Source organism: Peromyscus leucopus, chromosome 13 (genome assembly GCF_004664715.2).
Source record: "Peromyscus leucopus breed LL Stock chromosome 13, UCI_PerLeu_2.1, whole genome shotgun sequence".
Classification (NCBI taxonomy): Eukaryota; Metazoa; Chordata; class Mammalia; order Rodentia; family Cricetidae; genus Peromyscus; species Peromyscus leucopus.
In genome coordinates, this window is record NC_051074.1 from 8781254 (window position 1) to 8795161 (window position 13908).

General features: G+C 49.8%; 1 protein-coding gene across 1 annotated transcript in view; it reads right to left on the reverse strand.

Moving 5' to 3' along the window:
• The window catches only part of Hdac4 (histone deacetylase 4), a 275958-nt gene that overhangs the window by 69840 nt on the left and 192210 nt on the right, over positions 1–13908 (reverse strand). The window contains exons 7-9 of the mRNA XM_037210476.1: positions 9554–9675; positions 4877–5008; positions 1179–1291 (exon numbers count right to left, since the gene is read on the reverse strand). Coding sequence (XP_037066371.1) covers positions 1179–1291; positions 4877–5008; positions 9554–9675 — 367 coding nt within the window. The remainder of the gene's footprint in view (positions 1–1178; positions 1292–4876; positions 5009–9553; positions 9676–13908) is intronic.

The following is a 13908-nucleotide window of genomic DNA, read 5'->3' on the forward strand; positions in this document are numbered from 1 at the left end:
TTTAGGCTTTATAAAGATTAACACACAACTTAGACCAGAGCAGTGGTGCTCCACCGAAATGAGGAGCTGTTACACTACTGTGATGCATCTAACTGCCGACATCACATATGTATGGGGGCCCACGACCAACAAGAGGGAAGCGGAGTTAATATCTGAGGGCAGGAAGCAGTTTTGTGGTTGTGTTCTGAGACTAATTACAGGTAGGTCTCAGCCATGACCTCAGTCCTACAGAAGGACTGTTAAGACTTCTAACAGCCCAAGAAGTACTAAACTGTGTAAAGTAAAAGGGACCTAGGCGCAACCGAGTGACCCTCACTTCTTGCAGCGACCCACATTTCTAACTTTGTAGACATAAAGGAGCTAGACATCGGAAATGAAAATGCTAAGCGCTGTACCTATACATGTGCCCTGAGGCTATCAGCTCTTTGGAAGGGCAAGACTCGTTCCTAAACAGTGAGGAAGTCAGTAACCACATTACTAATGACGGACTCCTGTAAGCTAGGTGCTCCTAAGAAACTTCCCCAGCCACTACAGCACACAGCAGCTTAAGGGGCTGTTTCAGGGCGTTCTATTCCACCCTGGCCTGTAGCAGGTCCCTGGGACAGTCTGAGTACTTCTGTTTCCCCCACAGCCTGCTCAGGGCCTGCCTTCCTCACCTATGGGAAACTCGGAGAGCAGCCCCTCCGCTGTTGTACATGAGGCATGAGGGTCAGGATGACTGTGGAGTAATGGGAGTATGGAGTAAGCGCAGGTGCGGGACCTGCTGTTCTAGAAAGGCACCCTGGACCTGCCTTCTCGGTTTTGATCCTTCCCTTCCTCCCACGTTAGTGTCCAGCGGTGATGTCTGCTCCCTAACACTTGGTTTTGCTGGCTGCTGTAATCTGTGTCTTTCTTTTCAACTCCCCATCCATTCTCACATGCGCTGCTTGCCCGTGCCTCTGCACACAGCGTGTGTGACCCCAGACCGGGAAGATCGAGGAAAGGGCAGGCTGGAAGCTCTCAATATGGGGGGACCAAGGTCTTCACGGGTCAGGAAGACCATGATGAGGAGAATGGGGCAGTAACGCCTGGAAGGCCCTCCCCAGGGTACTTCCACACTTTGGTCCTCCCTGGTAAGTCGGGCACACGGCAGGTCCTGGTGGGAGTGCTTGACCCGTGTGAGTCTGCGGCTGACCCACCTCGGCTGGAGCGCTGGGCACGGCAGGTGCGATGCCATTTTCGGTGCTGACGTTTCCAGAGCTGCTGTTGGGAGAGCTGGGGCCGGAGCCGGGGGCGCTGCTGCACGCGGAGTCTGTAGATGAGAGACGGCAGTTGGGGTCGGCACTGGAGAGACACAGAGGGCCCTACTGCCTCCCTGGGTTTCTGCTTCCTAGACTACTGGCATGCGGAACAGGGCAGGATTTCAAAGCAGGAATGGGAACACGATTCCCTTGGTCTTGGCTTACTGCTGACCTCCCATGAGCCTCCCAAAGCTGAAGCTCTGTGGATGCATGGCCGAGCCCTTCAGAATGTGCACATTACCCACTCCATAGCTCTTCTGAATTTCAAAATGGTTTGAAACATCAGAAAGGTAAGCCCTTAAACACTTATTAATATTCAGACAACAGACCAGTGAACACAAAGGCCCAGTGTTTTTTGGTTTTTTTGTTTTTTAAATAACAGCAAAAGGTCAAATTCATTGTCTCTATAAAAACAATTTCAAACTAAACCAACCTACTGTGACTGCTCGGTTTACATGCGATCTTCTTACTTTACTATGAACCACCTAGGGCCAGCACACACAGGCAGTGGCTTCTGCAGCTCACCAATGCCGTTTGAAATCACACAGCAGTCTTAACAGATATTTACATGTCTGGGGCTTGACTCTGACCAGTGGGCCAGGCACAACGTTCTTCACACCCATGGGCTGGCTGCTGCTATCTCCAACCACACAGAGTGGGCGGCTGCTCTCTATGCTCAGGGGCAGACACTGAGCTTTTGATGTCTGGCTTAGGGGTGCTTTGACAATGGCACCATCTGGTTAACACTTCTCAAAGACACGAACTGCTTTCCTGAGAAGTCCAGGTATCTGTTCATCATCAACAGCACTCTGAGATCAGAGTCTAGTCCCAATTTGGACACAGTGGGCCACTGAAGGGGTTCAGAAACACCCAGCTAACAGGGCTTCTGCACAGCTGGTTCTGAAATTTGTCTACAAGTACAGTGCTGCGGGACAGAGGAGAGGAGAGGGCTGGAGCAAACCTGTCCCAGCCTCCAGAGCGAGCAGGAGCTTGGCCTGAGTTCTAAAGAGGGCACCCTTTCACCCCACTCACAAGAGGAAGCTGTCCATAGTGACTTCACCTGCCCTGGACTTAAGTATGCTAGGGCAAAGATATCCTCACATTCATCATGGCAGACAGGGAAGGCTGGGTCCTTGGAGGGGGTCATCCACCAGTAACTTGAGGTCACTCTCACCCTCTAGCAGCTGCCTACACTCTACCTCCACTCTAGAACTTTGTATCCAGTACTGTGGTAAGAACCATGCCACAGACACTGATCGTGAGCACAGGACTCAGTCTATCCCTGTCCCTCTTGTCCAAATGCCAACTAGTTCATTTTGGTGTGCTTGTACTTCCTTGAATTGCACCAACTGGGAGCTCCAGAGCCTACCTGGACCGCAGAGGTGCTTCCATTTTACTTCTTAGCACTCAGGCTTTGCTCGGCTCTGGATCTCTACCCTGGGACTATGCTCCCTGCTGCTTCAGCCTGTCTCTGGCTGCAGCAAGTCCCCCTTAGGCCCACACTCCTAGGGGTATGCAGATAAACACTCTCACCTACATGCTGCACTGTAGGGCAATAAAGTGTGGGTATGCGTCATGAGTTTCACTTTTAGCAAACTGATTCTGGTTCTAGGAATCTGTCTACAGAAATGCATATAATGCAAGGCTTTCTGTGTTATTTACATTAGCAAAACGAGGGTGTCAAAAGTCCCTGCGACAGTTATGAAGTGAGGAGGAGATATGGTTGTACAGTAGGAGGTCCACGCTCACTGTGGGGTGAACACATGCACACACTGAAGAGCATGGGAGGAACCCTGATCGAGGCAGCAGCCGTGCTTCTTCCTGTTCTTCAACCAGCGTGGACTTCATTCCAGCCAGGAGCAGCAGCAGCAGCGTGTGAATGTGCTATGTCCCCTGGCCCATCTCAGGGACCTCCATGCAGGGTGCAGGCCTCTCCTGCCCAAGGACATTTGCTGTTCCCTTGTTCTATTGGAGCAACCCTAGCTAGAGTCCCCTTCTGTCCGCTGCCTGAAAACAGCCCTAACTGGGGCGGGCACCTTTCCTGTTGCAGCTGCCCAGGTGGCTACAGTGACCTGGGCAGCACACTCTATTTCCCAATTTCACTCATCCATCAGGCTGTAGCTCAGACCCCACCTTCCTCTCCACAACCTTACATAGCCACCATGGCTTCACTGACCTTGCCCTAGGCTTGAGTGCAGACTCCCATCTATCGAGTTCGGCAATGACCATGACAGTTCAATGCCGTCATGCTGGCCCCCCAGGCCATCTCCCTTGGCTCATCTTAGACAGCAAGATCCCAGAGAGCAGGCACCTCTTCTCCCTGTGTCTGTGCCCAGCCCGGTCTCAAAGGACTCTCAATGGGCTTTAAGCAGTAGCAGCCATTGAGGTGTGACCCTGCCTCACAAATACCTTGTCAGTGAAAGCACAGAGCCTGGGCACATGCAAGGACTGGCTCACACCAGGGTTGCTACAGGCAGGTCGGCGGCACACCAGTATGAACAATTTCTACTGACATGCCCTACAACGCCCAACTAAATTTCCCAGTGAAGGACAGGTGAGTGTGGCTTCTAATGCTTCCGGTCTCTCGAGACAAGACATTTCTAATTGTATAAGCAGGGGACAGACAGCTGCATGGAGAGCAGGATAAAAATGAGGTGTTTCTAAGAGAACAGGCAGGCGACAGACAGCTGCACGGAGAGGAGTTCCCAGGTACACAAGTGACACGATCTTTGCACAGACCTAAGATCTACAAGCCAGTCCTGGAGTGAAGGCTCACACTGGCCTTGTGTCTAGAAGGCCACACACCCCTGTGTCCTGAGGGCAGGTATGTGAGACTTGGGTACTTGCTCTGAAGAAGGCAGCACAGGAGGTCTTTTGTCCCTGGGACATCAGCACATTCACTAAAACCCACTGGAGCCCACTGGGCAGCTGCTACTCACAGACCAACAACTGGCACCCTGGCCTTCAAACAGCGTGTTCAAGGTGGGAACACCCTCCAGGTCAGCTCTGACAGCTTCCTTTTTCCTAGATGCTAGCATTTTAGGTGGTGGGGTGAGCTCCTTAGCCTGAGAGGGACGTGCTGGGAGGAACTTCCTGGGGTGGGGAGGGCTGTGTCCTGGGCTTGTCCACCAACAGTGCCAGCTTGTTCACTGCAGTGTGACTAGCTGAGCTCCTTGCTCTTCCTCTGCTCAGCTGGACACACTGGTGAGGAACAATCTGGAAGGCTCCAAGGCCCCATGATGCCTGTGGACAGCAGAAAGCAGGCAGAAACATGCCATCACCACTGAAGAACAGGGCAGTTTTAAATCCACCTTCAGAGAAGCTCTGGGTTAACCCTGAAATGCCAGGCAAGACAGTTCTCTCATTTGGGCCCAATGGCAGCCCTCTCAGGGAACCAAGCCAGGGAGCAGGACCTGACCAGGCGTTCCAGTCCCCCACCTCTAGGTGGCTGGGCCGCATGTGCAGTGCTACTGAACAGGACTGCATAAGAGAACTGTGCTGAGTTGAGCCACATTTGTTAGAGGGGTCAGAGTGCAGGGTGTGTGTGTGCTGGGATGGGGCGGGGTGGGTGGGGGCTTACCTGCTCCCTGACATACCTGTGACATCCAGGGGTCGCTTTTTTAGAGCAGTGGCCACAGGGCCATCTTTCCTGCGCAACAGGGGGCTGCTCCGCCTCTCAGCTACTTTCTGCTTAAGCCTTGACCGTAATTTCAGGTTGGGTTCAGAAGCTGTTATGAAAGGAGATGTCGTTACAGCCAGGCAGACACCGCTGGGGTCAAGGGCATCACACTGGTGGTTTAAAATATGCACTTAAACTTCCACTTAAGTAGAACATGGAAGCAGGGCTCTACTGTTGTTAGTTCACTCCCGTTAGCCCCATTCGTGGGTGCAGGAGGCTGGGAGTCAGGGCAGCCTGTGTGTGCTTCCACCCACCCTGATGACATTACACAGTGTTACTGATTCACTGGGCATAGCAAGAAACCAGTGAGGTGCAACCATCACTCCATGAGGATGTCTCTCAAATAATGGACTCCTCCTAAACAATTCAACTGTAACTTTAAAGTGGCGCTGCTTTGAAACCCGAGGAGAGCTGACAAAGGCACCTTTCAGGCTGTCAACCGTGACGTCACCGCAGCTTCCAAATCACCGGCTTTGGTGTTCACCTGAAGACACCTGAGTCTCACCGTCCAGGAGCAAACACTAGCCAGATTCCAGCAGCCTCTGTGAAGGCCAACTGAAGCTCCAGAGCATGAGGTGTAGGATTGGCTAGGCTGCTTCTCCTCACTGAAGTACAGCTTGGACCCTGACTTTCTTTGCTGACACTGGCTAAAGGCACAGCTGAGGTTGGGATCTGGCTTGGTTTTTGTAAACAGCTCTCCTGTGCAGACAGAGTCATGTAAGAACCTGCAACTGTGAGGCCATGATGGAACTCCATTCTCTGCAAGAAAGTGCAGACCCTCCCTGTTCCTGGGGTGGCACAAGCCAGAAGCTTCAGCAGTCTAGTGGGAAACCCTGATTCGAAAAGAGCATGGGACTCTGCAGCCATCAACTTCCAGAAGTGCAGTCTGAGGTGCCAAGCCAGCCAACCTGCCAGAACCCCTCGTGGCTGTCCTGACAAGCTTGGGCAACATGTTGATATGTGAAATTGTGAGATGTTACCTTAACCTCTCTGAATCCTGGGAGAAGTCCCCTACCTCCATGTGGCAACACATGCATGCATACACACACACACACACACACACACACACACCAAAAAAAAAAAAAAAAAAAAAAAAATCAGGACTCAGAGAGGCCAGGGTTCTGAGGAAACTCTGGCCTGGATCATGTGAGCAACTGAACCTTCTTTTGGAAAAAGGCTGAGGCAAAGCGCAGATTTAAGACTCTTGGAAAGAGGGGACTAAGCAGGTTTCCTAAACAGCTTCCCAGAGAAGTCAAGGCAGGTTGGGTCTGACGGGTTCATGCGAAGAGATGAGAAACTCAAACTGACAAAAGCTTACCCTTACCACAGACACTTTCCACACTGCAGGAAGCCCTGCCTGGTGCCGAGTGAATACTGGGTCTGTGTTCTTAAATTTCCTGGTTTCCAGAGCCATGAGCCAAGTAAACTCTTTATTCCCTATGCAGTTTTGTTTGTTTGTTTTGGTCTTGGAGATTTTGTAATTGCAACAGAAAATGGGCCAGAACAAGCACAAACTGTAGGAAGGATCCTGTCAATGAGGGTACGTATCAGTGATCCAATCAAGTCCTTGCTACACCTTAGCTTTTATGAGTGTGTGGAAAAGCACTGTTAGTGTCTTTAAAAAGGCCTTAAAGATCCAATAAGGATAATTTAACATTTTAATTAATTATATTTTTCTATCTTAATTTATTTATGTGAATGGGTGTTTTTCCTCCATATGTTAAGGACATGAATCACTGTCTTCTGAGGCCAGAGGAGGGCATCAGATTCCCCTGGGACTGGAGTTACGGATGGTTGTGAGCTGACATGTGGGTGCTGGAAATTAAACCTGAAAGATCAGCCAGTGCTCTTAAGCACCTAGCCATCTTTCCAGCTTTGAAGGTAATTCTTTAGGGTGCCCAGAAGCAGTGGGAAGGGACCAGGTTTCACCCTACCTGAGACCACAGGCAGAATTCTGATAGAAGAGGGACCCTGCAGCAGAGACACCACTGTTGTCAATAATACAGAAAGGAATGAGGCCTCTGATAGGAAGTCAGAGCTGGGCTATGGGACAAAACTGACAATAGAACCTGTATTTGAAAAACTATCTAGCTCCGAGCTCCTGTGAGCAGGTAAAGGTGAGGGCAGCAGGGGCTGGGGTGTCAGGGGCCTTGACAATCATCAGGTACACACAGATGCCATAGGCCTGGGCTACTGAGCGGGGTTATTTGCATGTGGCCCTCTGCTAAGTAGAGCTGAGGGGAAGGTTTGGTAGGACAAGTCACGGGGTGGAAGGAGTCCAGACCATCTAACAGCTGGAGGATATGGAGCAAAGTCTTTCTCTGGGTCTTCCTTGACTCACTCAACTGCTTCTCAGAGCAGCTGGGGGTTGAGGAGGTAAGAGGGTCTCCTAAGCCAGTCATGTGAGAAGTAGCTGGGGATGGACTCAGACAGTTGAGCTCTGAGCATGAGAAAGCTCAGGCAAGCTGCATGCTCTTTTCCCGAGAGAAGAAAGACAACACAGCATGTGTGTGAGCAGCTATCCCAGGGAGCCCAGCAAGGCCTATGCAAATAAGCCTGGAGTTCAGAAGAAAGCAGCACAAGATTGCTAAGGGCTTATTTCACTTTGTATAAAGATTAAACTCCTTTAAGGACTGAGATGGGCAAACTCTACGCAAAGTCAACGTAAGTTAGTGTCAAGCCAGAGGCAGGAAGTATTCAGAGAGCTATTTGAGACTGTCACTGTAACTTGATCACAGTACCTCATGCAGGTAATATCCCACTCACTGTCTTTCGTACCCCCACTTCATCAGAAACACAGAGGTGTGCTCAGCATTGGCAACATCAAGGGCTGGAAGAAGCCACGTTCAGTGTTCTGCAGGCCGCTTCTCTGAATACTGTAGGAAATTAAATGCTTTCTCTGGAATTCTTATTATTAATATTATTCATGAGCTGGTGGTGCCTCTTCAAATTTGGAATGTAACCAGACCTTAATTAAGGTTTTCTGGAGCCTCTCCAGAGTGTGAAAAGCATTCCTTCCTCTATTCTCAGGGTGTGGGGTCTGTAGGTGGGCTGTATGACAAGGCTAGAAGTCAACACGGCAGTGGCTTGGCTTCTAACAGTCCCCAGAGAAATGCAGCCCAGCACAAGGACCAATGTGGGTAGACTGAGACTCCTGGAGAAGCCTTAAGGCCCCACAGACAGCCAAGGAGGGCCACATGGCTGTGGTGAACAGCAGTGGCCAGTGGTGTAAGTGTTCTGTCTTCTGTTCTGACAATCTCTCAGGGACTATGCTACAGGTTACGGAAGGCTCCCGACTAGGAGCGCTACCACACCATCCGTAGGAGAGGGCAAGAGCCTGCAGTCTTGCTGCGTTAGTGCTCTGGGCTAGACAGGACAGAGGCATGCACTGTCTCTTCCTGTTGACCTCTGCAGGAAGTGGCCTCGGGTGTTTTCAGGAGGGTCTATCCTTTGGTGAGAGCTGACTACTCTGCATTTAAGCTGTGTCTTCATCCTTCTATAGCAAGACCCTGTCCACCAGAAATGAAACAAACCTGACAGGGCCATTTTATTTCACACGCTTCAAATATCAGTCAAGTCCTGTTTAGGCCGAGCTAAAATGTCCCTCCATTCCACGACCAGTCCCTGATTTCTGTTTGCTCAAAGCCATGCCAAATCACACTTCAATGTCCTCTGAAACTTCCTAGCTTAGGAAGGAGTAAAAGGTGAGCCTGTTTATCTCTGTGATGCCTGTGAAGAAGTCACTGCACATGGCTCTACTGCAGCCTTGCTTAGAGCTAATGGAAACTTGGGATTTCACCAGCTTGTTCAGTAAAAGCAGGTATGCCCCTCAAACCTCATTTCTGAAGGAAGCCCAGAAGGAACTGCCCTGAACTGCCCTGCAGGTTGAGGCTCCACCTCCACCATCAAGGCTGAGACTATGCAGCTCCACACTCTCTGGAGCAACCTTCAGAAAGCCCACCTCTCTCGGGCCACCCCAATGCACTGTCCACAGCCTCTTCTGCCCTTCTCTAAAGTCCCTGTCCTCCACGACCATCACCCAAGAAAACCAAGAGTGTCCTGCCTTGTCTTGTGATCTACCACATTCCTCTTGTTTTGACAACAGTCTACTCCCCTTTACAGCCTTTGTCCATAAGAGAGCTGATGTACAAAGCTGTGGGCTAGCAGGGGGGTCCCTGCAGGAGCCAGCACACCTTCACTCTGGGTACCTTGATCATCCCTGTCTGGGTGCTACCCAAAGGCCATATAGAGGGTTACACACTCACTGACCTTGGCCAACACATCCACAGGAACTGTCTTAGTCCTGGAACTACCCTATTCTAGACTGTAGAGTAGAGCATACTACTAAGAGGGGATTACCCAAGGTGCTCTGGGGATGAGGCCAAGTTCTACACTGCACGAGTACATGTATGAGACTCATTGCTTTTGGGATCAATCAAATAGGGAAGCTTAGGGTCATTTTAAAAAGAGTGTCTGAATGCAAAAGCCACTACCCTAAATTAGCACAAGATGCCAAAGCACTGCCCGTGGCTCCACAGGGGTCCCCAGACTGCCGCCAGGACGGAGGTACTCAGGCAGCAGACTGCACACTGACCTGTTTTCCTAAGAGGGAAGTCATCTTTGGCGTCATACATTCCCAAGACTGGGTGGTTGTAGGAAGCTGACACCCCGCTCTGGGGCGGAGAGCTCTGGTCAAGAGAGCTGTGCTGTGTCTTCCTGGAAAAAGGCAAAGACAGATGTCAGCATGCCCAGACATCCCAAGCCTCGGGATACCGAATTTTGTTAGCCCCTCTTTTCCAGGAGTGAGGTGAGAGTAAACCCAAAACACATGCAACAGTATCCACAGCCCTGTCTGTGTGCCCTATGGCCCATCTCTGCCCAGACCTGCCCTCTGCGATTCCGAAGTCCTCAGACGGTTTGTCTTCAGGGTGCAAGCAGTGGATGATCAGTGGGCACAGGCATGAGAAATAACAAGAAAGGCTGCGGGCAGTGAGATGGGGTCGGCACAGACACTAGCAGGTGCTGGTAATGCCCACATTTGTCTGTCTCCTCAAGCACAGGGTCCCTTGAGGATTTTCCTTGTGCAGAATATGTCCACCACTCACGTCCACGACAACAAATCCCCCAGCTGTCTCCTTTTTGGGATAGTTCAGCAGCAGCTCAAATCTCTACCCTGGGAGTTACTACAGCAAGTGAACTTCTAATTGCTATGCACAACTTAAGTCCTAAAAACAGCCAGATGGGAAAGGTTGCAAGTGGATGAATGCTCAGAACAGGGAGAAGGCGGAGGGGAGGCAGAAACTGGGCTGCAGGGTAAGTCTAGGGCACTGAGGCCATCCTAGATGACCTTTAGCCAAGCCTTCCTTTGAATTCTGAGAACATGAAACATTCTGTAGTCTTGAAGACAGGAGATCTGCTTAAAGGCTTGAAACACATTTGCCCACTTTCTAGTTCAGACGTTGCCAAATGACTTATGTGAATACATAGTACTCAGCACACACACATCTGGAGTTATGTGAACCTAGAGTGGGAGCTCTCAGACATACACAAGTGTATATTTAGATATTTGAAAGCATATAATGTAAAGAATGGATGAAGGGACTCTCAGACACAAATCCAAGAGGGCATCCCTGAAGACTTCAATGCTAAGTTACAATGGCACCCCTTTTCTCTTCCCTACAAACAGGTGGTGTGTGTGTGTGTGTGTGTGTGTGTGTGTGTGTGTGTGTGTGTGTATGTTCACATGTATGGGTTAAAAAGGTAGTAAACTATAGGAAAATAATTTAAATATGGGAATTAAAAGAAATGTAATAAACACAATACCATTGTTATGTTTCATGACAGGACAGTTTCATCCTACAGAAGAACAGCTGGAAACTGGTCACTCCAGATCCAGTAGATCTCCTCTTACTGATCTCATCCCTCGAGTTGCTGTCAATATTAAACCTACTTTTCTGCCCAGCCTGTAAGTGAGCTGAAATGTGAGGCTGCTACAGATGACCTGCCTCAGGCCAGGCCCACAGCTCTCAGTACTGTCTACCTCCTTGTCCTCTCGAAACAATTCTCAGAGCTGGAGCTGGCAGCTGTGCTGGACAGCCAGTGGGGCGCCTGTGGGAGTCTGGATATCACAGAAGGGGACCTTCATGTCCCCATTACCAGCTCACTTGTAACGAGCCCCCCCCCCTTACCCATAGTCTTTCACATTTCTCCTCTGCATGCCAGGAACAAGCAGCCACTTGGGAAGAAATGCCAGTAGATAGTCTTGGTGTGGCCTCTAAATGCCAGGCCAACTCAGCTCACCCTGAAATAAACTCACCGAGGAAGGATCCAGATGTGTGACCAAGATCAAAATCCTCTCCCTGCCTAAGTTTGCACACCCTAACTCCTACACCTCATGGCCTATCACTGACACCTGTTAACATACCCACCGCCCACAGACCCTCATATTCCAAAGGTTAGGACCACAGAACAGCTTCTAATTCTCCCCGATTTCTAGCCTAGGATGCAGACAAAATCGGCAGGAAGATGCAGGTTCACTGACCAGGCCTTTGTAAAGAGGAAATCTTTGGAGGTAGGGGATGTACCTCAGTGGAAAAGTACTTGCCTAGCATGTGTGAGGTCTGGGGTTCAATTCCTAGCAGCACCACCAGCACCAGGGAAACAATAAATAAATAAAAGAGTAAAAATAAAGGCAGTTCTCATATAACAGGTAGAAAAACAAATAATACTGTTTTCTTTCAAAATACCACCTTGAATGTGGACTAAAACAACACAAAATCAAGCATTTAAATTCTATCAACAACTAGCCTTTCCTATTACATCAGATTTATACCAGTGATTTAAAATAAATAAAACTCGTTAATCAAGTGTAACATCACTCTAACAGAAATGTGTGAGCTACACATGTAATTTACATTTTCTAGTAGCTACATAAAATGAGAAAAAAAATGGGTGAAATTAACTTTAGTATTCTACTTAACCTGAGATATAAAAATACTATTTCAACATATAATTAACATGAAGCTTATTCATGGAAATCCTGTGGTCTGAATTTTCTGCAAGCCTCAATTTCACAGGCCTGGGAGCTAATGCATGGACAACCACACTGCACTGTGCAGGCTCAGAAGAGGTTTTAAGGCTCAAATTGTGGACACTCTCTGCCCTCCATGGATTATTACCACCAATCAGGCTTTGAACAGTCCCAATTCCAGACTGTCCCCTTTGTCCCTTTGCTGGTGATTCTCCAGCTTTGTTTTGCTGAGTCCAGTTTTACATGACTAGAGTGGTAAGGGGTGGCTAGTGTCTGCCCTGCCTAAGGACACTGTGTGTAAGGTTTCCATACTGCTGCACAATTGCAGTGCATGGTGACCCAACTATCAGGCCACTTCACCTGCTATGGGCTTCTGGGTCATTTCTGTTTCAGTGGCTAGGACCACAGAGATTAAGCCTGGGTGTGTACTTGCATCCCTGGGCAAATACTAGAAAATACACTGCTGGGTATCATTCTAAGACCTGCTAAATCATTTCCAATGGGACTCTACCACTTAACTTCCCCCAGCCATCTGTGCAGGAGTGGTCACCCCCACCCTGCCACCCCTGGTCTGTTAAAGTTTAGCTAGCCCTGTAGGTGAGAAGTGGCATCTCACTGGGATGGCAACGCACACAGCCTATTTGTGGCCTACTGTTCCCATCTTTGCCACATCCATGTTAAGCTGCTGCAGCTTCACGAGCACTTTATAGATGCACGCTGAAGGGTTTCCTTCTAATCTATCACTCGCCTTGTTTTCAAAGAGTTGCTTTAAATGTTGATGCTGTCCGACTGCTTCTAGTAATGGGCTCACAGCTCATGACACTGAAGAAGAGACTGCACCAGTTGTTACACTTCAACTTTTAAGGGTAATTTCACTGCTGGAAAGAAACCCCTCCCCTCACGTTTCCTTCTAGAAGTTTTGTCAGCTTAGCCCTCATGCTCAGACCTCACTGTCTTTCAACTGCTGCTGGCAATCACCACGTGATGTGTGAAGCTGGGTAGTGGTTTGTCTCTGTCTCTTGAAGACGGTGTCTGATATCAAGTTATGCCCTTTCTAGCCAGCTTGCTCCCAAACTGTTTCAGGGTAGAGGGTCTTGTGCAGGTTAGGACCTCCCTGGAGCATCCTGCTCAGGACAAAGTTCTAGGAAAAGACCTCCCACTCCCTCCCCTCCAGGAACTATACCTTCAATCTCTCAGTATGTACCCAATTCCCTTCTCCATAACTGCTCACCTGTAGCAGGCTACCTGCTGGCTGAATTCTGCTCCCAGCCACATCTACCTCCACCGCCCCTGCTCCTGTCAGCCTTTCTCCCCACCCCTTTCTGCTTCAGCTGTCCCATCGGTCTACACAACTGTGACTGCCCTCTTGGGGCTGTAACTCAACTCACAAATCCCACTTTCTGCAAAGGTACCTCTTTGAGTACTGAATTTTCTTGTAACAGCACCCCCACTGAACTTCCTAGTCCCTAAGTTGGGCTGTTCCATCATCTTCTCCTCTAAAGGGGCTCCCCCTGCTCCCTGGTGTGAGGACAATCTTTTAACAAGTGGTACCAACCTGCCCTAGGCAGCTCTCCCTCCCCAGGTCCCGCTGTCTCTCCCAGACCCTGTCTGGCCCTGCTGCTCTTTCCAGCTTGCATCCTTGTGTCCACCCCCAAATCATCATCCCAACTGCTATCCTTGGCTGCATTTCCCTCACCATCCTTACACCTACATGTAAATGTAGGACAATGGAGCCTCTGCATGGCAGAAGCCCAGGCTGACCTCTCCAGCGGAGGCTGCAGACCACACCACAGGCTAAGGCTTTCTCTGGCTCCTCACATTGCCTTTCTCAAGGGCCCTTTTGCTCATGACCACTCATCACTACTCCTCATGGTCCACCTCCCTCGCCTCTTCTGAGCTACATGAAGACCAGTAGTCTG